Raw genomic sequence first — 24,235 nt, 5'->3', positions numbered from 1 at the left:
GAGTCTGCAGGGGGGGGGCTGCCCAAGAGCGCACGGGGTGTCTGCAGGGGAGGCAGCCAAAGAGCCCACGGGGTGTCTGCAGGGGAGGCAGCCCAAGAGCGCACGGGGAGTCTGCAGGGGAGGCAGCCCAGGAGCGCAGGGGAGGCAGCCCAGGAGCGCACGGGGAGTCTGCAGGGGAGGCAGCCCAAGAGCGCACGGGGAGTCTGCAGGGGGAGGCAGCCCAGGAGCGCACGGGGTGTCTGCAGGGGAGGCAGCCCAGGAGCGCACGGGGTGTCTGCAGGGGAGGCAGCCCAAGAGCGCACGGGGAGTCTGCAGGGGAGGCAGCCCAGGAGCGCACGGGGTGTCTGCAAGGGAGGCAGCCCAGGAGCGCACGGGGAGTCTGCAGGGGAGGCTGCCCAGGAGCGCACGGGGTGTCTGCAGGGGAGGCAGCCCAGGAGCGCACGGGGAGTCTGCAGGGGGAGGCAGCCCAGGAGCGCACGGGGTGTCTGCAGGGGAGGCTGCCCAGGAGCGCACGGGGTGTCTGCAGGGGAGGCAGCCCAGGAGCGCACGGGGTGTCTGCAGGGGAGGCTGCCCAAGAGCGCACGGGGTGTCTGCAGGGGAGGCAGCCCAAGAGCGCACCGGGTGTCTGCAGGGGATGCAGCCCAGGAGCGCGCGGGTGTCTGCAGGGGAGGCTGCCCAGGAGCGCATGGGGTGTCTGCAGGGGAGGCTGCCCAGGAGCGCATGGGGTGTCTGCAGGGGAGGCTGCCCAGGAGCGCACGGGGTGTCTGCAGGGGAGGCAGCGCAGTCGCACGGGGTGTCTGCAGCGGAGGCTGCCCAGGAGCGCATGGGGTGTCTGCAGGGGAGGCTGCCCAGGAGCGCACGGGGTGTCTGCAGGGGAGGCAGCCCAGGAGCGCGCGGGGTGTCTGCAGGGGAGGCAGCCCAGGAGCGCACGGGGTGTCTGCAGGAGGAGGCAGCCCAAGAGCGCACGGGGTGCCTCCCCTGCAGACACCCCGTGCGCTCCTGGACTGCCTCCCCTGCAGACACCCCGTGCGCTCTTGGGCTGCCTCCCCTGCAGACACCCCATGCGCTCCTGGGCAGCCTCCCCTGCAGACACCCCGTTCGACTGCGCTGCCTCCCCTGCAGACACCCCGTGCGCTCCTGGGCAGCCTCCCCTGCAGACACCCCATGCGCTCCTGGGCAGCCCTAGAATTAGGAGGGGAGGCAGCCCAAGAGCGCACGGGGTGTCTGCAGGGGAGGCAGCCCAAGAGCGCACGGGGTGTCTGCAGGGGAGGCAGCCCAGGAGCGCACGGGGTGTCTGCAGGGGAGGCAGCGCAGTCGCACGGGGTGTCTGCAGCGGAGGCTGCCCAGGAGCGCATGGGGTGTCTGCAGGGGAGGCAGCCCAAGAGCGCACGGGGTGTCTGCAGGGGAGGCAGCCCAGGAGCGCACGGGGAGTCTGCAGGGGAGGCAGCCCAGGAGCGCACGGGGAGTCTGCAGGGGGAGGCAGCCCAGGAGCGCACGGGGTGTCTGCAGGGGAGGCTGCCCAGGAGCGCACGGGGTGTCTGCAGGGGAGGCAGCCCAGGAGCGCACGGGGTGTCTGCAGGGGAGGCAGCCCAAGAGCGCACGGGTGTCTGCAGGGGAGGCAGCCCAGGAGCGCACGGGGTGTCTGCAGGGGAGGCAGCCCAGGAGCGCACGGGGTGTTTGCAGGGGAGGCAGCCCAGGAGCGCACGGGGTGTCTGCAGGGGAGGCAGCCCAAGAGCGCACGGGGTGTCTGCAGGGGAGGCTGCCCAAGAGCGCACGGGGTGTCTGCAGAGGAGGCAGCCCAGGAGCGCACAGGGTGTCTGCAGAGGAGGCAGCCCAGGAGCGCACGGGGAGTCTGCAGGGGAGGCTGCCCAGGAGCGCACGGGGTGTCTGCAGGGGAGGCAGCCCAGGAGCGCACGGGGAGTCTGCAGGGGGGGGGCTGCCCAAGAGCGCACGGGGTGTCTGCAGGGGAGGCAGCCAAAGAGCCCACGGGGTGTCTGCAGGGGAGGCAGCCCAAGAGCGCACGGGGAGTCTGCAGGGGAGGCAGCCCAGGAGCGCAGGGGAGGCAGCCCAGGAGCGCACAGGGAGTCTGCAGGGGAGGCAGCCCAAGAGCGCACGGGGAGTCTGCAGGGGGAGGCAGCCCAGGAGCGCACGGGGTGTCTGCAGGGGAGGCAGCCCAGGAGCGCACGGGGTGTCTGCAGGGGAGGCAGCCCAAGAGCGCACGGGGAGTCGGCAGGGGAGGCAGCCCAGGAGCGCACGGGGTGTCTGCAAGGGAGGCAGCCCAGGAGCGCACGGGGAGTCTGCAGGGGAGGCTGCCCAGGAGCGCACGGGGTGTCTGCAGGGGAGGCAGCCCAGGAGCGCACGGGGAGTCTGCAGGGGAGGCTGCCCAGGAGCGCACGGGGTGTCTGCAGGGGAGGCAGCCCAGGAGCGCACGGGGTGTCTGCAGGGGAGGCTGCCCAAGAGCGCACGGGGTGTCTGCAGGGGAGGCAGCCAATGAGCCCACGGGGTGTCTGCAGGGGAGGCAGCCCAAGAGCGCACGGGGAGTCTGCAGGGGAGGCAGCCCAGGAGCGCACGGGGTGTCTGCAGGGGAGGCAGCCAATGAGCCCACGGGGTGTCTGCAGGGGAGGCAGCCAATGAGCCCACGGGGTGTCTGCAGGGGAGGCAGCCCAAGAGCGCACGGGGAGTCTGCAGGGGAGGCAGCCCAGGAGCGCACGGGGTGTCTGCAGGGGAGGCAGCCCAAGAGCGCACGGGGTGTCTGCAGGGGAGGCAGCCCAGGAGCGCACGGGGTGTCTGCAGGGGAGGCAGCCCAGGAGCGCACGGGGTGTCTGCAGGGGAGGCAGCCCAGGAGCGCAGGGGAGGCAGCCCAGGAGCGCACGGGGTGTCTGCAGGGGAGGCAGCCCAGGAGCGCACGGGGTGTCTGCAGGGGGAGGCAGCCCAAGAGCGCACGGGGTGTCTGCAGGGGAGGCAGCCCAGGAGCGCACGGGGTGTCTGCAGGGGAGGCTGCCCAGGAGCGCACGGGGTGTCTGCAGGGGAGGCAGCCCAGGAGCGCACGGGGTGTCTGCAGGGGAGGCAGCCCAAGAGCGCACGGGGTGTCTGCAGAGAGGCAGCCCAGGAGCGCACGGGGTGTCTGCAGGGGAGGCAGCCCAGGAGCGCACGGGGTGTTTGCAGGGGAGGCAGCCCAGGAGCGCACGGGGTGTCTGCAGGGGAGGCAGCCCAAGAGCGCACGGGGTGTCTGCAGGGGAGGCTGCCCAAGAGCGCACGGGGTGTCTGCAGAGGAGGCAGCCCAGGAGCGCACGGGGTGTCTGCAGAGGAGGCAGCCCAGGAGCGCACGGGGAGTCTGCAGGGGAGGCTGCCCAGGAGCGCACGGGGTGTCTGCAGGGGAGGCAGCCCAGGAGCGCACGGGGAGTCTGCAGGGGGGGGGCTGCCCAAGAGCGCACGGGGTGTCTGCAGGGGAGGCAGCCAAAGAGCCCACGGGGTGTCTGCAGGGGAGGCAGCCCAAGAGCGCACGGGGAGTCTGCAGGGGAGGCAGCCCAGGAGCGCAGGGGAGGCAGCCCAGGAGCGCACGGGGAGTCTGCAGGGGAGGCAGCCCAAGAGCGCTCGGGGAGTCTGCAGGGGGAGGCAGCCCAGGAGCGCACGGGGTGTCTGCAGGGGAGGCAGCCCAGGAGCGCACGGGGTGTCTGCAGGGGAGGCAGCCCAAGAGCGCACGGGGAGTCTGCAGGGGAGGCAGCCCAGGAGCGCACGGGGTGTCTGCAAGGGAGGCAGCCCAGGAGCGCACGGGGAGTCTGCAGGGGAGGCTGCCCAGGAGCGCACGGGGTGTCTGCAGGGGAGGCAGCCCAGGAGCGCACGGGGAGTCTGCAGGGGGAGGCAGCCCAGGAGCGCACGGGGTGTCTGCAGGGGAGGCTGCCCAGGAGCGCACGGGGTGTCTGCAGGGGAGGCAGCCCAGGAGCGCACGGGGTGTCTGCAGGGGAGGCTGCCCAAGAGCGCACGGGGTGTCTGCAGGGGAGGCAGCCCAAAAGCGCACCGGGTGTCTGCAGGGGATGCAGCCCAGGAGCGCGCGGGTGTCTGCAGGGGAGGCTGCCCAGGAGCGCATGGGGTGTCTGCAGGGGAGGCTGCCCAGGAGCGCATGGGGTGTCTGCAGGGGAGGCTGCCCAGGAGCGCACGGGGTGTCTGCAGGGGAGGCAGCGCAGTCGCACGGGGTGTCTGCAGCGGAGGCTGCCCAGGAGCGCATGGGGTGTCTGCAGGGGAGGCTGCCCAGGAGCGCACGGGGTGTCTGCAGGGGAGGCAGCCCAGGAGCGCGCGGGGTGTCTGCAGGGGAGGCAGCCCAGGAGCGCACGGGGTGTCTGCAGGAGGAGGCAGCCCAAGAGCGCACGGGGTGCCTCCCCTGCAGACACCCCGTGCGCTCCTGGACTGCCTCCCCTGCAGACACCCCATGCGCTCCTGGGCAGCCTCCCCTGCAGACACCCCGTTCGACTGCGCTGCCTCCCCTGCAGACACCCCGTGCGCTCCTGGGCTGCCTCCCCTGCAGACACCCCGTGCGCTCTTGGGCTGCCTCCCCTGCAGACACCCTGTGCGCTCCTGGGCAGCCTCCCCTGCAGACACCCCATGCGCTCCTGGGCAGCCCTAGAATTAGGAGGGGAGGCAGCCCAAGAGCGCACAAGGTGTCTGCAGGGGAGGCAGCCCAAGAGCGCACGGGGTGTCTGCAGGGGAGGCAGCCCAGGAGCGCACGGGGTGTCTGCAGGGGAGGCAGCGCAGTCGCACGGGGTGTCTGCAGCGGAGGCTGCCCAGGAGCGCATGGGGTGTCTGCAGGGGAGGCAGCCCAAGAGCGCACGGGGTGTCTGCAGGGGAGGCAGCCCAGGAGCGCACGGGGAGTCTGCAGGGGAGGCAGCCCAGGAGCGCACGGGGAGTCTGCAGGGGGAGGCAGCCCAGGAGCGCACGGGGTGTCTGCAGGGGAGGCTGCCCAGGAGCGCACGGGGTGTCTGCAGGGGAGGCAGCCCAGGAGCGCACGGGGTGTCTGCAGGGGAGGCAGCCCAAGAGCGCACGGGGTGTCTGCAGGGGAGGCAGCCCAGGAGCGCACGGGGTGTCTGCAGGGGAGGCAGCCCAGGAGCGCACGGGGTGTTTGCAGGGGAGGCAGCCCAGGAGCGCACGGGGTGTCTGCAGGGGAGGCAGCCCAAGAGCGCACGGGGTGTCTGCAGGGGAGGCTGCCCAAGAGCGCACGGGGTGTCTGCAGAGGAGGCAGCCCAGGAGCGCACGGGGTGTCTGCAGAGGAGGCAGCCCAGGAGCGCACGGGGAGTCTGCAGGGGAGGCTGCCCAGGAGCGCACGGGGTGTCTGCAGGGGAGGCAGCCCAGGAGCGCACGGGGAGTCTGCAGGGGGGGGGCTGCCCAAGAGCGCACGGGGTGTCTGCAGGGGAGGCAGCCAAAGAGCCCACGGGGTGTCTGCAGGGGAGGCAGCCCAAGAGCGCACGGGGAGTCTGCAGGGGAGGCAGCCCAGGAGCGCAGGGGAGGCAGCCCAGGAGCGCACAGGGAGTCTGCAGGGGAGGCAGCCCAAGAGCGCACGGGGAGTCTGCAGGGGGAGGCAGCCCAGGAGCGCACGGGGTGTCTGCAGGGGAGGCAGCCCAGGAGCGCACGGGGTGTCTGCAGGGGAGGCAGCCCAAGAGCGCACGGGGAGTCGGCAGGGGAGGCAGCCCAGGAGCGCACGGGGTGTCTGCAAGGGAGGCAGCCCAGGAGCGCACGGGGAGTCTGCAGGGGAGGCTGCCCAGGAGCGCACGGGGTGTCTGCAGGGGAGGCAGCCCAGGAGCGCACGGGGAGTCTGCAGGGGAGGCTGCCCAGGAGCGCACGGGGTGTCTGCAGGGGAGGCAGCCCAGGAGCGCACGGGGTGTCTGCAGGGGAGGCTGCCCAAGAGCGCACGGGGTGTCTGCAGGGGAGGCAGCCAATGAGCCCACGGGGTGTCTGCAGGGGAGGCAGCCCAAGAGCGCACGGGGAGTCTGCAGGGGAGGCAGCCCAGGAGCGCACGGGGTGTCTGCAGGGGAGGCAGCCAATGAGCCCACGGGGTGTCTGCAGGGGAGGCAGCCAATGAGCCCACGGGGTGTCTGCAGGGGAGGCAGCCCAAGAGCGCACGGGGAGTCTGCAGGGGAGGCAGCCCAGGAGCGCACGGGGTGTCTGCAGGGGAGGCAGCCCAAGAGCGCACGGGGTGTCTGCAGGGGAGGCAGCCCAGGAGCGCACGGGGTGTCTGCAGGGGAGGCAGCCCAGGAGCGCACGGGGTGTCTGCAGGGGAGGCAGCCCAGGAGCGCACGGGGTGTCTGCAGGGGGAGGCAGCCCAAGAGCGCACGGGGTGTCTGCAGGGGAGGCAGCCCAGGAGCGCACGGGGTGTCTGCAGGGGAGGCAGCCCAGGAGCGCACGGGGTGTCTGCAGGGGAGGCAGCCCAAGAGCGCACGGGGTGTCTGCAGGGGAGGCTGCCCAAGAGCGCACGGGGTGTCTGCAGAGGAGGCAGCCCAGGAGCCCCCGGGGTGTCTGCAGAGGAGGCAGCCCAGGAGCGCACGGGGAGTCTGCAGGGGAGGCAGCCCAGGAGCGCACGGGGTGTCTGCAGGGGAGGCAGCCCAGGAGCGCATGGGGAGTCTGCAGGGGGGGGGCTGCCCAAGAGCGCACGGGGTGTCTGCAGGGGAGGCAGCCAAAGAGCCCACGGGGTGTCTGCAGGGGAGGCAGCCCAAGAGCGCACGGGGAGTCTGCAGGGGAGGCAGCCCAGGAGCGCACGGGGTGTCTGCAGGGGAGGCAGCCCAGGAGCGCACGGGGAGTCTGCAGGGGAGGCAGCCCAGGAGCGCACAGGGGTGTCTGCAGGGGAGGCTGCCCAGGAGCGCACGGGGTGTCTGCAGGGGAGGCAGCCCAAGAGCGCACGGGGAGTCTGCAGGGGGAGGCAGCCCAGGAGCGCACGGGGTGTCTGCAGGGGAGGCAGCCCAGGAGCGCACGGGGTGTCTGCAGGGGAGGCAGCCCAGGAGCGCACGGGATGTCTGCAGGGGAGGCAGCCCAGGAGCGCACGGGGTGTCTGCAGGGGAGGCAGCCCAAGAGCGCACGGGGAGTCTGTAGGGGAGGCAGCCCAGGAGCGCACGGGGTGTCTGCAAGGGAGGCAGCCCAGGAGCGCACAGGGAGTCTGCAGGGGAGGCTGCCCAGGAGCGCACGGGGTGTCTGCAGGGGAGGCTGCCCAGGAGCGCACGGGGAGTCTGCAGGGGGAGGCAGCCCAGGAGCGCACGGGGTGTCTGCAGGGGAGGCTGCCCAGGAGCGCACGGGGTGTCTGCAGGGGAGGCAGCCCAGGAGCGCACGGGGTGTCTGCAGGGGAGGCTGCCCAAGAGCGCACGGGGTGTCTGCAGGGGAGGCAGCCCAAGAGCGCACGGGGTGTCTGCAGGGGATGCAGCCCAGGAGCGCGTGGGTGTCTGCAGGGGAGGCTGCCCAGGAGCGCATGGGGTGTCTGCAGGGGAGGCTGCCCAGGAGCGCATGGGGTGTCTGCAGGGGAGGCTGCCCAGGAGCGCACGGGGTGTCTGCAGGGGAGGCTGCCCAGGAGCGCACGGGGTGTCTGCAGGGGAGGCAGCCCAGGAGCGCACGGGGTGTCTGCAGGGGAGGCTGCCCAGGAGCGCACGGGGTGTCTGCAGGGGAGGCAGCCCAGGAGCGCACGGGGTGTCTGCAGGAGGAGGCAGCCCAAGAGCGCATGGGGTGTCTGCAGGGGAGGCTGCCCAGGAGCGCATGGGGTGTCTGCAGGGGAGGCTGCCCAGGAGCGCTCGGGGTGTCTGCAGGGAAGGCTGCCCAGGAGTGCACGGGGTGTCTGCAGGGGATGCAGCCCAGGAGCGCGCGGGGTGTCTGCAGCGGAGCCAGCCCAAGAGCGCACGGGGTGTCTGCAGGGGAGGCTGCCCAGGAGCGCACGGGGTGTCTGCAGCGGAGCCAGCCCAAGAGCGCACGGGGTGTCTGCAGGGGAGGCAGCCCAGGAGCGCACGGGGTGTCTGCAGGGGAGGGGTGTCTGCAGGGGAGGCTTCCCAAGAGCGCATGGGGTGTCTGCAGGGGAGGCTGCCCAGGAGCGCATGGGGTGTCTGCAGGGGAGGCAGCCCAGGAGCGCACGGGTTGTCTGCAGGGGAGGCAGCCCAGGAGCGCACGGGGTGTCTGCAGCGGAGCCAGCCCAGGAGCGCACGGGGTGTCTGCAGGGGAGGCAGCCCAGGAGCGCACGGGGTGTCTGCAGGGGAGGCTGCCCAGGAGCGCACGGGGTGTCTGCAGGGGAGGGGTGTCTGCAGGGGAGGCTGCCCAAGAGCGCATGGGGTGTCTGCAGGGGAGGCTGCCCAGGAGCACATGGGGTGTCTGCAGGAGAGGCAGCCCAGGAGCGCACGGGGTGTCTGCAGCGGAGGCAGCCCAGGAGCGCACGGGGTGTCTGCAGGGGAGGCAGCCCAAGAGCGCACGGGGGGTGTCTGCAGGGGAGGCAGCCCAGGAGCGCGCAGGTGTCTGCAGGGGAGGCTGCCCAGGAGCGCATGGGGTGTCTGCAGGGGAGGCTGCCCAGGAGCGCGCGGGTGTCTGCAGGGGAGGCTGCCCAGGAGCGCATGGGGTGTCTGCAGGGGAGGCTGCCCAGGAGCGCATGGGGTGTCTGCAGGGGAGGCTGCCCAGGAGCGCACGGGGTGTCTGCAGGGGGAGGCAGCCAAAGAGCCCACAGGGTGTCTGCAGGGGAGGCAGCCCAGGAGCGCACGGGGTGTCTGCAGGTGAGGCTGCCCAGGAGCGCACGGGGTGTCTGCAGGGGAGGCAGCCCAAGAGCGCACGGGGTGTCTGCAGGGGGAGGCAGCCCAGGAGCGCACGGGGTGTCTGCAGGGGAGGCAGCCCAGGAGCGCACGGGGGTGTCTGCAGGGGAGGCTGCCCAAGAGCGCACGGAGTGTCTGCAGGGGAGGCAGCCCAAGAGCGCACGGGGTGTCTGCAAGGGAGGCAGCCCAGGAGCGCACGGGGTGTCTGCAGGGGAGGCAGCCCAGGAGCGCACGGGGTGTCTGCAGGGGAGGCAGCCCAGGAGCGCACGGGGTGTCTGCAGGGGAGGCAGCCCAAGAGCGCACGGGGTGTCTGCAGGGGAGGCAGCCCAGGAGCGCACGGGGTGTCTGCAGGGGAGGGGTGTCTGCAAGGGAGGCTGCCCAGGAGCGCACGGGGTGTCTGCAGGGGAGGGGTGTCTGCAGGGGAGGCAGCCCAGGAGCGCACAGGGTGTCTGCTGGGGAGGCAGCCCAGGAGCGCACGGGGTGTCTGCAGGGGAGGGGTGTCTGCAGGGGAGGCAGCCCAGGAGAGGCACGGGGTGTCTGCAGGGGAGGGGTGTCTGCAGGGGAGGCTGCCCAAGAGCGCACGGGATGACTGCAGGGGAGGCTGCCCAGGAGCGCACGGGGTGTCTGCAGGGGAGGCAGCCCAGGAGCGCACGGGGTGTCTGCAGGGGAGGCAGCCCAAGAGCGCACGGGGTGTCTGCAGGGGAGGCAGCCCAAGAGCGCACGGGGTGTCTGCAGGGGAGGCAGCCCAAGAGCGCACGGGGTGTCAGCAGGGGAGGCAGCCCAAGAGCGCACGGGGTGTCTGCAGGGGAGGCAGCCCAAGAGCGCACGGGGTGTCTGCAGGGGAGGGGTGTCTGCAGGGGAGGCAGCCCAGGAGCGCACGGGGTGTCTGCAGGGGAGGCAGCCAATGAGCCCACGGGGTGTCTGCAGGGGAGGCAGCCCAAGAGCGCACGGGGAGTCTGCAGGGGAGGCAGCCCAGGAGCGCACGGGGTGTCTGCAGGGGAGGCAGCCCAGGAGCGCACGGGGTGTCTGCAGGGGAGGCTGCCCAAGAGCGCACGGGGTGTCTGCAGGGGAGGCTGCCCAGGAGCGCACGGGGTGTCTGCAGGGGAGGCAGCCCAGGAGCGCACGGTGTGTCTGCAGGGGAGGCAGCCCAAGAGCGCACGGGGTGTCTTCAGGGGAGGCAGCCCAGGAGCCCACGGGGAGTCTGCAGGGGAGGCTGCCCAGGAGCGCACGGGGTGTCTGCAGGGGAGGCAGCCCAGGAGCGCACGGGGTGTCTGCAGGGGGAGGCAGCCCAAGAGCGCACGGGGTGTCTGCAGGGGAGGCAGCCCAAGAGCGCACAGGGGTGTCTGCAGGGGAGGCTGCCCAGGAGCGCACGGGGTGTCTGCAGGGGAGGCAGCCCAAGAGCGCACGGGGTGTCTGCAGGGGAGGCTGCCCAAGAGCGCACGGGGAGTCTGCAGGGGAGGCTGCCCAAGAGCGCACGGGTGTCTGCAGGGGAGGCTGCCCAAGAGCGCACGGGGTGTCTGCAGGGGAGGCTGCCCAGGAGCGCACGGGGTGTCTGCAGGGGGAGGCAGCCCAAGAGCGCACGGGGTGTCTGCAGGGGAGGCAGCCCAAGAGCGCACGGGGTGTCTGCAGGGGAGGCAGCCCAAGAGCGCACGGGGTGTCTGCAGGGGAGGCAGCCCAGGAGCGCGCGGGGTGTCTGCAGGGGAAGCAGCCCAAGAGCACACGGGGTGTCTGCAGGGGAGGCTGCCCAGGAGCGCACGGGGTGTCTGCAGGGAAGGCGAGTAGATAGGTGGCCTAATGCACTGAGGGGCTGCACTGATGGTCAGTGCATCCGCCACATCGAATCTAGTGTCACTGCTTGTACTGAGAGACTACCCGAACTGTGCCCAGGATGACTTAGCAGGACGCATGCAGGGTCAGCAGAGAGAGTGGCTTGACTACCCTGTATCTTCTACGAGCACTAAAGGATATTGTAGGGGCACAGCCCGTGGCCTCAATCAGATGGTGTTAGACAGGGATCCGAGACATCTGCAGAGTGGCATCGTCGGGCTGCAGCCCCAAACCACAATGTCGGCATGGGATGGAGGTGAAAAAGGGTCTGAGTGTCTCCTGACAAGGGGACCGTTATACATCCCGACAGGACTAGAGTTTGGGTGGGAAAGTGCGCAGTAATAACCGCACTGGTGAGATAGCTTATTGGGTTAATGCCACTGCCGCAGAGATTTATATGTAACTTGCAGATCACAGATTTGAATGCCAGCGGCCATTCAGCATCTCATCCTTCCGAGGACGATTCAATGAGTACCATAGGTTGGAAAAGCCTTGATGTTTATTTTTTCATAGCTCTGCAAAACTTAAAGGCGCTGGAAACAAGCACATGATAAAAACAAAGCATTATTTTGTATCCGGGCGAACAGGAACGTCCGGACAGGTTTGCCCAGGACAGGGGCATCTTTCAGGGTGTGTGACAGTCCTAGCTTTTGCTGACATTTGTCAGATTGGTTGGATTAGGTGTAGGATGTCAGATGAGCTCTGCAGTGGGACTCTTGGTCACCAGCATGGTTGGGTTTATTTGGGTCGTGCGGGTCGTGCCCAGGACTGATCCTTATGGTTTGAGACTAGTCTGTAATGACCGGGGCCGTTTGTTTAGTTCCAGATAACTCTACATGCTTCCGGGTTGTTCTTCTTGGTCTCGTGGTGGTCGGTGTCATACTGAGCTGCTAGTGTGCCTCTGGGTTATCTGGTTTCGGGCTAGTATCTGTGTTTCCGAGATGTCCTGTATGGTTCTGGGCTGACCGGTATGACTATGGACAGCCCTACCAGATCAAGGATAATATAGTTGGGGGTGTCAGAAATGACATATATTGTTCTTGCCTGACCCATGGATGTCAATTCACCAAAATGCTAGGGGTAGTGGAAGTGACATCACACGCCATTTGACCTTTGCATTCACACACACACACACACACACTCTTACACATTCACTCATATGCACACTCTTACATAAACTCACTGTAACCAGCAAGCATGCACACAACTTATATTAAAAAGCTTTTTTACTTACCTCAGCTGCCAGCTAGGCTCTTATTCCAGCTAATAGTAATCCATATTTTATTACACTTATAGTGAATACAATGATAACATTCACTATTAGTGTAATAAAAACCGGACTGAAAACGAGGAAAGTGAAGCCCCAGCCGAAGTCCATAAGGACTATGTTCCTGAAGTGATTTTGCCACCTCTGAGTCCAGGGGTCACAAAGGCAATGCCAGGGTCCGCAAGTGGAAAGCCCGAGGTCGCAGCTGTGGCCGCTAAATGACATTCATGGCCAGGTCTGTAGGGTTCTGGACGGTTAATTATGGTTCCAGATGACCTAACATAAGACGTGTATTTGTAATGCACACGTTCACCCATAAGCATCCTGGTGCTGAATAACAATGTTTTTTTTTACTCAATTCAATGGTACTCATTTTATTGACCTCAGAAGGATAAAAGGGTGAGCAGACCTTTTGGGATACGAACCTGTGACCATGAAGTCGAAGACAGGCCCCTACAGTGGAGGCATTAGTCCGCGAAGCCACCAGACCTCTCTGATTTGTCTCACACTACATTGTTATTTTCCTGGCTGGCCTGTGTGAGTCTGTGGAGATCTTTACCATCCAAGCTCACGTCAAACGTTCTGTGCTTGTCTTTGTTCCAGACTAATATTTATGGCTCTCTGCTTATGTTTATGCTCCAGGCTCATCTTTAAGGTTCTGTGCTTGTCTCTATGCTCCGGGTTCGTCTTTAAGGTTCTACGCTTGTCTCTATGCTCCAGGCTTGCCTTTAAGATTCTGAGCTTGCCTGTATACTCCAGAACTTGCCTTTAAGGTTCATTGTTTGTCAATGTGCTCCAGGTTCCTCTTTCAGATACTATGTATTTATGCTCCAGACTGGTCTTTAAGGTACTGTGCTTGTTTTTTGTCAGTATGCTCCAGGCTCGTCTGTAAGGTTCTGTTCTTGTCTGTATGCTCCAGACTTACCTTTAAGTGTTCCGGTCTTGTCTGTGTGCTCCAGACTTATCTTTAAGATACTGTATTTGTCTCTATGCTGTAGTTTCATCTTTAAGGTGCTGTGCTTGTTTCTATGCTCCAGACTCGTCTTTGAGGTTCTGTCAATGTCTGTATGTTCTAGGCTCCTAAGCACGACTTTACGGTTCTGTGCTTGTCTTTACGCTTCAGGCTCAAACTTACGATTATGTTTTTGTCTATATGCTCCAGACTCGTCTTTAAAAGATTCTGTGCTTGGTTTTATGCTACAGGCTTACCTTTGAGGTTCTGTACTTGTCAGTATGCTCCATGCTCATCTTTAAGTTACAATGCTTGATGGTATGCTCCAGGCTTGCCTTTAAGATTCTGAGCTTGCCTGTACACTCCAGAATTTGTCTTTAAGGTTCTGTGTTTGTCTTTATGCTTCAGACTCACCTTTAATGTTCTGTGCTTTTCTGTGTGCTCCAGGATCTTCTTTAATGTTCTGTGCTTGTCTATATGCTCCAGACTCCTCTTTAAGGGACCGTGCGTGTCTCTATGTTCCAGACTCATTTTTATAGGCCTATGCTTGTCTGTATGCTCTAGGCTCGTCTTTAAGGTTCTGTACTTGTCTGTATACTCCAAGCTTGCCTTCAAGATTCAATGCTTATCTATATGATCCAAAACTTGTCTTTAAGTTTCTGTGCTTGTCGGCATGCTCTAGGCTTTTCTTTAAGTTTCTGTGCTTGACTTTGTGCGTCAGGTTCGCCTTTAAGGGTCAATGCATATCAGTATGCTCCAGGCTTGTTTAAGGCTCTGTGCATGTCTGTGTGCTCCAGGCTCATTTTTAAGGTTCTGTGCTTCTCTTTATGTTTCTGCTCTGTGTGTATGCTCCAGACTCGTCTTTAAGCTTTTGTGCTTGTCTCTATGCTTTAAGGTTCTATAATTGTCTCTATGCTCCAGATTAATCTTTAAGGTACTGTGCTTGTTGTTATACTACAGGTTCATCTTTTAAATTCTGTGCTTGTCGTTATGCTCTAGGCTCGTCTTTAAGGTTCTTTGTTTGGCTGTATGCTCCAGACGCGTCTTTAAGGTACTATGCTTATCTGTAGGCTCTAGGCTCCTCTTTAAGGTTTGCTCTTGTCTGTATGCTCCAGGCTGGTTTTATGGTTCTGTTCTTGTATGTATGCTCCAGACTTGTCTTTAAGGTTCCGTGGTAGTCTCTATGCTCCTGATTAATCTTTAAAGTACTATGCTTATATGTATGCTCTAGGATCCTCGTTAAGGTTTGCTGCTTGTCTAAATGCTCTAGGCTTGTCTTTAAGGTCCTTGCTTGTCTGTACGCTCCAGGCTCTTGTTTGAGGTTCTGTGCTTGTTTGTACGCTCCAGGCTTGTTTTATGGTTCTGTTCTGTGTGTATGCCCCAGACTCGTCTTTAAGCTTTTTTGCTTGTCTCTGTGCTCCAGACTCGTCTTTAAAGTTCTATAATTGTCTCTATGCTCCAGATTAATCTTTAAGGTACTGTGCTTGTTGTTATACTACAGGGTCATCTTTTAAATTCTGTGCTTGTCGTTATGCTCCAGACTCGTCTTTAAGGTACTGTGATTGGCGGTATGCTCTAGTCTCGTCTTTAAGGTTCTTTGCTGGTCTGTATGCTCCCGACGTGTCTTTAAGGTACTATGCTTATCTGTAGGCTCTAGGCTTTGCTTTAAGGTCCCATGCTTGTCTGTATGCCCCAGACTCGTCTATAAGGTTCAGCTCTTATCCTTATGCTCTAGGCTTGTCTTGAAAGTTCTGTGTTAGTTTGTATGCTCCAGGCTTCTTTTTATGGTTCTGTTCTTGTGTGTATTCTTCAGACTAATCTTTAAGCTTTTGTGCTCGTCTCTGTGCTTCAGGCTCGTCTTTAAGGTTCAGTTCTTTTGTGTCAGCTCCAGACTTGTCTTTAAGGTTGTGTGCTTGTCAGTATGGCCCAGCCTTGTCTTTAAGGTTCTGTGCTTGTCTCTATGCTCCAGACTCGTCTTTAAGGTTCAGTTCTTTTGTATATGCCCCAGACTTGTCTTTAAGTTTGTGTGCTTGTCAGTATGGCCCAGCCTTGTCTTTAAGGTTCTGTGCTTGTCTCTGTGCTCCAGACTCGTCTTTAAGGTTCAGTTCTTTTGTATATGCCCCAGACTTGTCTTTAAGTTTGTGTGCTTGTCAGTATGGCCCAGCCTTGTCTTTAAGGTTCTGTGCTTGTCTCTATGCTCCAGACTCGTCTTTAAGGTTCAGTTCTTTGGTATATGCCCCAGACTTGTCTTTAAGTTTGTGTGCTTGTCAGTATGGCCCAGCCTTGTCTTTAAGGTTCTGTGCTTGTCTCTATGCTCCAGACTAGTCTTCAAGGTTCTGTGTTTGTCTCTATGCTCCAGAGTAGTCTTCAAGGTTCTGTGTTTGTCTCTATGCTCCAGAGTAGTCTTCAAGGTTCTGTGTTTGTCTCTATGCTCCAGAGTAGAGCAGTCTTCAAGGTTCTGTGTTTGTCTCTATGCTCCAGAGTAGTCTTCAAGGTTCTGTGGTTGTCTCTTTGCTCCAGGCTCATCTTTAAAGGTATGTGCGTGTCTCTATGCTCTATGCTTCTCGTTAGGTTTCTGTGTTTGTTTGTTTGTATGCTCAAGGCTTGTCTTTAATGTTTCGTGCTTGTCTATGCTCCAGGCTTGTATTCAATATTCTATGCTTGTTTATGACCCAGACTCGTCTTTAAGGTTCTGGGCTTGTAGGTGTGCTCCAGGCTCCTCTTTTTAGGTTCTGTGTTGATACGCTCCAGACCAGTCTTTAACATACTGTGCTTGTGTGTATGCTACACGCTCTTCTTTAAAGTTCCGTATTTGTCTGTGTGGCCCAGGCTCCTCTTTAATGTTCTATGTTTGTTTACTCCAGGCTCCTCTTTAAGGTTCTATGTTTGTTTACTCCCGGCTCCTCTGTAAGGTTCTATGTTTGTTTACTCCAGGCTCCTCCTTAAGGTTCTATGTTTGTTTACACCAGGCTCCTCTGTAAGGTTCTATGTTTGTTTACTCCCGGCTCCTCTTTAAGGTTCTATGTTTGTTTATTCCCGGCTCCTCTGTAAGGTTCTATGTTTGTTTACTCCAGGCTCCTCCTTAAGGTTCTATGTTTGTTTACACCAGGCTCCTCTGTAAGGTTCTATGTTTGTTTACTCCCGGCTCCTCTTTAAGGTTCTATGTTTGTTTACTCCCGGCTCCTCTGTAAGGTTCTATGTTTGTTTACTCCCGGCTCCTCTGTAAGGTTCTATGTTTGTTTACTCCCGGCTCCTCTGTAAGGTTCTATATTTGTTTACTCCAGGCTCCTCTTTAAGGTTCTATGTTTGTTTACTCCCGGCTCCTCTGTAAGGTTCTATGTTTGTTTACCCCAGGCTCCTCTTTAAGGTTTTATGTTTGTTTACTCCCGGCTCCTCTGTAAGGTTCTATGTTTGTTTACCCCAGGCTCCTCTTTAAGGTTCTATGTTTGTTTACTCCAGGCTCCTCTTTAATGTTCTATGTTTGTTTACTCCAGGCTCCTCTTTAAGGTTCTATGTTTGTTTACTCCCGGCTCCTCTGTAAGGTTCTATGTTTGTTTACTCCCGGCTCCTCTGTAAGGTTCTATATTTGTTTACTCCAGGCTCCTCTTTAAGGTTCTATGTTTGTTTACTCCCGGCTCCTCTGTAAGGTTCTATGTTTGTTTACCCCAGGCTCCTCTTTAAGGATCTATGTTTGTTTACCCCAGGCTCCTCTTTAAGGTTCTATGTTTGTTTACTCCAGGCTCCTCTTTAAGGTTCTGTGTTTGTTTACTCCAGGCTCCTCTTTAAGGTTCTATGTTTGTTTACCCCAGGCTCCTCTTTAAGGTTCTATGTTTGTTTACTCCAGGCTCCTCTTTAAGGTTCTGTGTTTGTTTACTCCAGGCTCCTCTTTAAGGTTCTATGTTTGTTTACCCCAGGCTCCTCTTTAACCCTTTCGCTGCGGTGGCTATTCCGCCGCAGCGCTAAAGGGGCGGGGCGGCCGCGCGGCCGCCGCATGCTGGTGATAGAACCGCTCCGTCACCAGCTACAGTTGAGCTGTGCTGGTGACGGAGCGGTTCCGTCATGACCCGCCCCGCTCATTAAACCTGCCGTGCAGGCGCGAAATCAGCGCCGCGCAGGCGCGGCGGCCGGGCCATGACGGAACCGCTCCGTCATCAGCACAGCTCAACTGTAGCTGATGACGGAGCGGTTCCGTCATCAGCAGGGGAGGGGTTAAGGTTCTATGTTTGTTTACTCCAGGCTCCTCTTTAAGGTTCTATGTTTGTTTACTCCAGGCTCTCCCTTTAAGGTTCTATGTTTGTTTACCCCAGGCTCCTCTTTAAGGTTCTGTGTTTGTTTACTCCTGGCTCCTCTTTAAGGTTCTATGTTTGTATACTCCAGGCTCCTCTTTAAAGTTCTATGTTTGTTTACTCCGGGCTCCTCTTTAAGGTTCTGTTTTTTACTCCAGGCTCCTCTTTAAGGTTCTATGTTTGTTTACTCCAGGCTCCTCTTTAAGGTTCTGTGTTTGTATACTCCTGGCTCCTCTTTAAGGTTCTATGTTTGTATACTCCAGGCTCCTCTTTAAGGTTCTATGTTTGTTTACTCCAGGCTCCTCTTTAAGGTTCTGTGTTTGTATACTCCTGGCTCCTCTTTAAGGTTCTGTGTTTGTTTACTCCAGGCTCCTCTTTAAGGTTCTATGTTTGTTTACTCCGGGCTCCTCTATAAGGTTCTGTTTTTTACTCCTGGCTCCTCTTTAAGGTTCTGTGTTTGTTTACTCCAGGCTCCTCTTTAAGGTTCTATGGTTGTTTACTCCGGGCTCCTCTTTAAGGTTCTGTTTTTTACTCCAGGCTCCTCTTTAAGGTTCTGTTTTTTACTCCAGACTCCTCTTTAAGGTTCTGTGTTTGTTTACTCCAGGCTCCTCTTTAAGGTTGTTTGTTTACTCCAGGCTCCTCTTTAAGGTTCTATGTTTGTTGACTCCAGGCTCCTCTTTAAGGTTCTGTGTTTGTTTACTCCAGGCTCCTCTTTAAGGTTCTATGTTTGTTTACCCCAGGCTCCTCTTTAAGGTTCTATGTTTGTTTACTCCAGGCTCCTCTTTAAGGTTCTGTGTTTGTTTACTCCAGGCTCCTCTTTAAGGTTCTATGTTTGTTTACCCCAGGCTCCTCTTTAACCCTTTCGCTGCGGCGGCTATTCCGCCGCAGCGCTAAAGGGGCGGGGCGGCCGCGCGGCCGCCGCATGCTGGTGACAGAACCGCTCCGTCACCAGCTACAGTTGAGCTCTGCTGGTGACGGAGCGGTTCCGTCATGATCCGCCCCGCTCATTAAACCTGCCGTGCAGGCGCGAAATCAGCGCCGCGCAGGCGCGGCGGCCGGGCCATGACAGAACCGCTCCGTCATCAGCACAGCTCAACTGTAGCTGATGACGGAGCGGTTCCGTCATCAGCAGGGGAGGGGTTAAGGTTCTATGTTTGTTTACTCCAGGCTCCTCTTTAAGGTTCTATGTTTGTTTACTCCAGGCTCTCCCTTTAAGGTTCTATGTTTGTTTACTCCAGGCTCCTCTTTAAGGTTCTGTGTTTGTATACTCCTGGCTCCTCTTTAAGGTTCTATGTTTGTATACTCCAGGCTCCTCTTTAAGGTTCTATGTTTGTTGACTCCAGGCTCCTCTTTAAGGTTCTGTGTTTGTTTACTCCAGGCTCCTCTTTAAGGTTCTATGTTTGTTTACCCCAGGCTCCTCTTTAAGGTTCTATGTTTGTTTACTCCAGGCTCCTCTTTAAGGTTCTGTGTTTGTTTACTCCAGGCTCCTCTTTAAGGTTCTATGTTTGTTTACCCCAGGCTCCTCTTTAACCCTTTCGCTGCGGTGGCTATTCCGCCGCAGCGCTAAAGGGGCGGGGCGGCCGCGCGGCCGCCGCATGCTGGTGACAGAACCGCTCCGTCACCAGCTACAGTTGAGCTCTGCTGGTGACGGAGCGGTTCCGTCATGATCCGCCCCGCTCATTAAACCTGCCGTGCAGGCGCGAAATCAGCGCCGCGCAGGCGCGGCGGCCGGGCCATGACAGAACCGCTCCGTCATCAGCACAGCTCAACTGTAGCTGATGACGGAGCGGTTCCGTCATCAGCAGGGGAGGGGTTAAGGTTCTATGTTTGTTTACTCCAGGCTCCTCTTTAAGGTTCTATGTTTGTTTACTCCAGGCTCTCCCTTTAAGGTTCTATGTTTGTTTACTCCAGGCTCCTCTTTAAGGTTCTGTGTTTGTATACTCCTGGCTCCTCTTTAAGGTTCTATGTTTGTATACTCCAGGCTCCTCTTTAAGGTTCTATGTTTGTTTACTCCGGGCTCCTCTTTAAGGTTCTGTTTTTTACTCCTGGCTCCTCTTTAAGGTTCTGTGTTTGTTTACTCCAGGCTCCTCTTTAAGGTTCTATGGTTGTTTACTCCCGGCTCCTCTTTAAGGTTCTGTTTTTTACTCCAGGCTCCTCTTTAAGGTTCTGTTTTTTACTCCAGGCTCCTCTTTAAGGTTCTGTGTTTGTTTACTCCAGGCTCCTCTTTAAGGTTCTATGGTTGTTTACTCCGGGCTCCTCTTTAAGGTTCTGTTTTTTACTCCAGGCTCCTCTTTAAGGTTCTATGTTTGTTTACTCCAGGCTCCTCTTTAAGGTTCTGTGTTTGTTTACTCCAGGCTCCTCTTTAAGGTTCTATGGTTGTTTACTCGGGGCTCCTCTTTAAGGTTCTGTTTTTTAGGTTCTGTTTTTTACTCCAGGCTCCTCTTTAAGGTTCTGTTTTTTACTCCAGGCTCCTCTTTAAGGTTCTGTGTTTGTTTACTCCAGGCTCCTCTTTAAGGTTCTATGGTTGTTTACTCCGGGCTCCTCTTTAAGGTTCTGTTTTTTACTCCAGGCTCCTCTTTAAGGTTCTGTGTTTGTTTACTCCGGGCTCCTCTTTAAGGTTCTGTGTTTGTTTACTCCGGGCTCCTCTTTGAGGTTCTGTGTTTGTTTACTCTGGGCTCCTCTTTAAGGTTCTGTGTTTGTTTACTCCAGGCTCCTCTTTGAGGTTCTGTGTTTGTTTACTCTGGGCTCCTCTGTAAGGTTCTGTGTTTGTTTACTCCAGGCTCCTCTTTAAGGTTCTGTACTTGTCTGTTTGCTTCAGCCTTCTCTTTACAACTCGGTTCTTATCTGTGTAATCCAGGCTCCTCTTTAAGGTCCTGTGCTTGTCTGTTTGCTTCAGCCTTCTCTTTACGGCTCAGTTCTTATCTGTGTAATCCAGGCTCCTCTTTAAGGTTCTATGTTTGTTTACTCCAGGCTCCTCCTTAAGGTTCTATGTTTGTTTACTCCAGGCTCCTCCTTAAGGTTCTATGTTTGTTTACTCCAGGCTCCTCTTTAAGGTTCTGTGCTTGTCTGTTTGCTTCAGCCTTCTCTTTACGGCTCAGTTCTTATCTGTGTAATCCAGGCTCCTCTTTAAGGTTCTATGTTTGTTTACTCCAGGCTCCTCCTTAAGGTTCTATGTTTGTTTACTCCAGGCTCCTCCTTAAGGTTCTATGTTTGTTTACTCCAGGCTCCTCTTTAAGGTTCTGTGCTTGTCTGTTTGCTTCAGCCTTCTCTTTACGGCTCAGTTCTTATCTGTATAGTCCCGGCTCCTCTTTAAGGTCCTGTGCTTGTCTGTAGGGTTGCATGCTGGTCTGTGTGGGTCATGGCATTATGTATAATTCCTCAAGGCCTTACTTTAGCTTCAGTTCCTTCTCTGTAGATCTGGCACCATGTGTGAGGTGAAGCAGAACCTGAAGAACCTGGAGCAGCGCTGCAAGATCTTCCATCAGCAGCAGTTTATTTTCATCGCCGCTCTTGACCGCTGTCGTGAGAGTGCACGAGAGATGATCAAACCCGTGGTCAACCTAGCACAGGTGAGGAGGGCTTTCTACACTTTCCAAGTTCACTCACAGTAGGCAGAAGAACCAACCACTCCCATGTACCATATGATGATCCCACACCATTTAAATGACCAGGGTGCTGCATAGCATTTACAGCAAGAACAGGAGTGCATGGTGTGCAGGCGTCCCTTCTTTAGGGAGCCCCAGAGACCTCTCGTGTCCAAGGCTTTCCAGTAAAATCCCCTATGTGGGCCCTAGTGTTCCTGTGGGAACCTCCTTCATTGGTGAGTCTGCGCTTCCATGGATATAGAAAGGGACATCCCTTCCCAAAAGGGGTACAACCTGGGAGGTGTTGGGGGATGCATGGATTGCACATTCTCACCTAGAACAGTAATCATAGAAACCTTCTCTAGCGCTGAACTCCTGTAGTAAACATTGAGCCTGATCTAATAGATTGTCACCTCCTAATCTGAACCTATTGGCTTCATCCTGTCTTCAGAGTAGAAACAACTGTGCCACTCAGATAGCCCTCTTCGCACCTTGAAATTATCCATAAGAAGAGTTGAAGAACACCTGAAGGTGGAGCAGATACCTGTCCGGCATCTGCTGATATGTTACTGAGTTTTGTGTTGTGGGTTGTCTGCCACTTTCAGTGTCCTTTTGCAGATCTTTCGAAGAACATCGTCTGATGATAATTTGACTCAATTATAAGGTTTCCTGTTTGTGATCCTCAGCGAGGCACCAGAGGTGGGGACTGTAGGTATGGTTGACAAGTGCAATGGTTTGGTTACATGTGAGATGAAGGTACAGAGTTTGGGGTTTCCACTCTCTATGGTACTAGCTCCTAAGGTGGTAGCATTTAGTGGCAGTTAGTGACTGCTGTCTCTCCTGTTATAGAATGTCCTCCTGCATTACTCCTCTGCTTCCCCTATTCCTCTGGAACCATTGTGAAGCAAAGAACATCTAGAGGACATTGGAGGCACACACAGGAAGAAGGAAGGACCTTTTGTTACACTGAACCTAGCCCCAGATCAGAGGAAGGAGGATGGCCTGCGATGGCCCGGAGGCAGGGGACCAGCTGCAAACGTTCTACAGGACGAATTGGCTACTCGCCTAATCCTTGCATTGCTACCTGGACATGACGTCAAAGATTTGATCCCTCACTTCTTGTTCCACCTTCCCAAAGAACTGGTGCCATAAGGGGCACTCGGGATTTGGTGACCCGAGTTGCGATGTGTAGGGCCACCAAATGAGACCTGGCACATTTGCCCAATGTGTGGAAGGAAATGCAGGGGTATGGACATTGGGCACTGCCTGGCTAACCTCACCCATCTCCTCCCAATTGTGATGCACACATCCAAACTAATGCAAATATGGGGCTTCCTACTAAGGTGCTAGTTCTGTGGTCAATGATCGTCTGTGGTAAAGAGTTTGGCTGATCCAGGCAATTCATGTGAAGTTTTGGGCTTACCAGACTTTGTTTACAGATGTGCTAGACTGGATGCATCATGGCATCACGCCGAGCCTGGTAAATCTGCCCTCTTTCTTAGTTCCTGTAGAGGGCAACTCTCTGGCTCTGGGCCACAGTGGCTCATTTTTCATCAAAAAAGTGACCTGAATCACAAAACCTAAAAACCCGTAACCCAGAAGAGAGGATCCAAGGTCAGATGCATCGATGGGATTCATTGAGCACAAACCTAAATACAAAGCAACAGAGCATTCTGCAAAATAGATTACATTTTACAAGACTGCAGAATATGACAAAACTGGGGAAGGTGACGAGAGTTGGTCAGTGGAAGGCCTTATTCTGAATTGAGACTAGAGAGTATTATGGAAATGTCAGTGGCAGCTGGTGAGGGTTGTGAGTGGTGTGGCTGTGCTTGGTCCATGGGGGGAGCACAGCAATTTTTTAGGATGATAGTCGCCATTTCTTGTGCAAATCTTATTTAACAAAAATGGGATAAAAAGCTGCATTTTCAGCCCAATTTTTTAAAATAAAAAAAAACAAAAAGCAATAGGTACATGTCCTTTCAGAGTGATGTGCAGGTCTTAAGTTACTGCTTTTCATGCCACCCTGACTCTTTTCATGCCCTCCCACTTTTCATGCCCTTTCATATTAGCCTACCCGAACCCTCTGCAGTGCATCTTTTAGCAGTTCTTCAGTTGACCCCTGCTCACTCCTCTGCAGGTACTTTGACCGCTTCTTCACCACCCCCCCCAACTGGTCACTCTGCCTCAATCCCTCGCCCTTCAGTCTTCTCCTTAATTGTGCACTCTGCCCCAACAACTCCTGCAACTTTGCACTCTGACTTTACACTTTGTACCCAGAATGTGCTCTCAATTCCAGCTGGCAGCTTCCAGACACTGCTTATCAGTAGGGATGGAAGGTAGGGGATTCTGGGGTTCTGAGTCCCTTGCATGGAACCTAGGGTGGGTTCCTTCTGTTGGCAGTTGCTGCGGAACGTTGAGCTGTTAGGGTAATGGAGTACCTGCTCTCATCACTGTATCTGGAGCATCCTTTCAGTGACAACAATTTGTCCGCTCCAACATTCCTCTTTGCAGTGCCTCTGTCCTCGTCTGTGCCAGGACCTGTTTGCGCATCATACTGCATTCTCATAGACTGCAGCGTCTCTGAGTGCTGCTTTGATCATTGGAGTTCCTGCTCACCTTTGTGAGCCTTGTTCTACTTGTGAGGACCAGTTTATGACCTATTCAGGTGGGTGTATGCACCGTAGCTTAATCGCTATCCAGTTTGGTGCCCCGCCGGGCACTTGTGCGTACACTCCAGTTGCCATCGTAAAGGGCTCCTATTCTTCCAACAGTCTAGTTAAGCCCCCCTCCTTATGAAGCTGACGTTTTCCCATGTATTTCTGATATCAATTGTGTGGTTGTTTGGTTCTCCCCTGTAGCGTTTCCAGGGGCTGCGAGCTATTCAGGAGCTGTAGTATTTCTCTGCTGCTTAATTTTTTATATTTGCACTTTTTATAGCGACCTCCTCGCTCATTGCTTATTTTAAATACTGCTTATTTGCACTGTGTGTTTGCCCAGACTAGAATTATTAGGCACTCTGACACCGTCCTTACCCGATATTCTGCCCCGCACAGCCGATTTGGAGCTGGTGCGAGGGTCGGGTGGATGCCATTTTCCGGGAAGACTGGGTTGGCGCTCTAGTTGCGGCTGCCTCCCACCCTCCTCTACCTATAAGATGAGGCATTCCCCGACGGCGCAGCGGGCGCGCCGGCGGCGCACCGAAGGCGCGCCAAAGGCAAGCCCGTCCGCGCCAAGTCATCGCCTCTCGCCAGAATCCCTGGTTCTGACCCTATGGGAGTCCGATACTCAGACACTACGCTCATTGAATAACGGCCAGGTTTGTGATAACTCGCCGACTTGTGTTGGGGATTCGAGCTTTGCTTGTGATTCATGTTGTTTTGCCCTACCTCGGCCCGGCTTGGTCGGACAGAGAGCGGGGGCAGATAAGCTTACTCAGCTGACCGTCCTGCAGCTGAATATGAGGTCCCTCGCCAAGCATTATTTAGATATTCAGGCACTCCTGCTTGAGGAAACACCTGATGTTCTTTTTGTTTGCGAGACCTGGTTACATGACGCTGATA

The 24,235-nt window shown here is 57.8% G+C and overlaps 1 protein-coding gene across 3 annotated transcripts in view; it reads left to right on the top strand.

The window, feature by feature from the left end:
• SPACA9 (sperm acrosome associated 9) overlaps nucleotides 1–24,235 on the top strand; it is a 91,550-nt gene that overhangs the window by 11,041 nt on the left and 56,274 nt on the right. For 2 of the 3 annotated variants that reach the window (XM_086924756.1, XM_086924754.1), the window contains exon 2: nucleotides 20,504–20,657. In XM_086924756.1, coding sequence (XP_086780882.1) covers nucleotides 20,514–20,657 — 144 coding nt within the window. In that variant the 5' untranslated portion in view covers nucleotides 20,504–20,513. Of the gene's footprint in view, nucleotides 1–20,489; nucleotides 20,658–24,235 lie in introns of all 3 variants that reach the window. The other variant, XM_086924755.1, reaches the window with a different exon arrangement.

Source organism: Lissotriton vulgaris, chromosome 5, assembly GCF_964263255.1.
Source record: "Lissotriton vulgaris chromosome 5, aLisVul1.2, whole genome shotgun sequence".
Lineage (NCBI taxonomy): Eukaryota > Metazoa > Chordata > Amphibia > Caudata > Salamandridae > Lissotriton > Lissotriton vulgaris.
The sequence above is the reverse complement of the archived record's forward strand: the minus strand, read 5'-3'. Positions and strand labels throughout refer to the sequence as shown.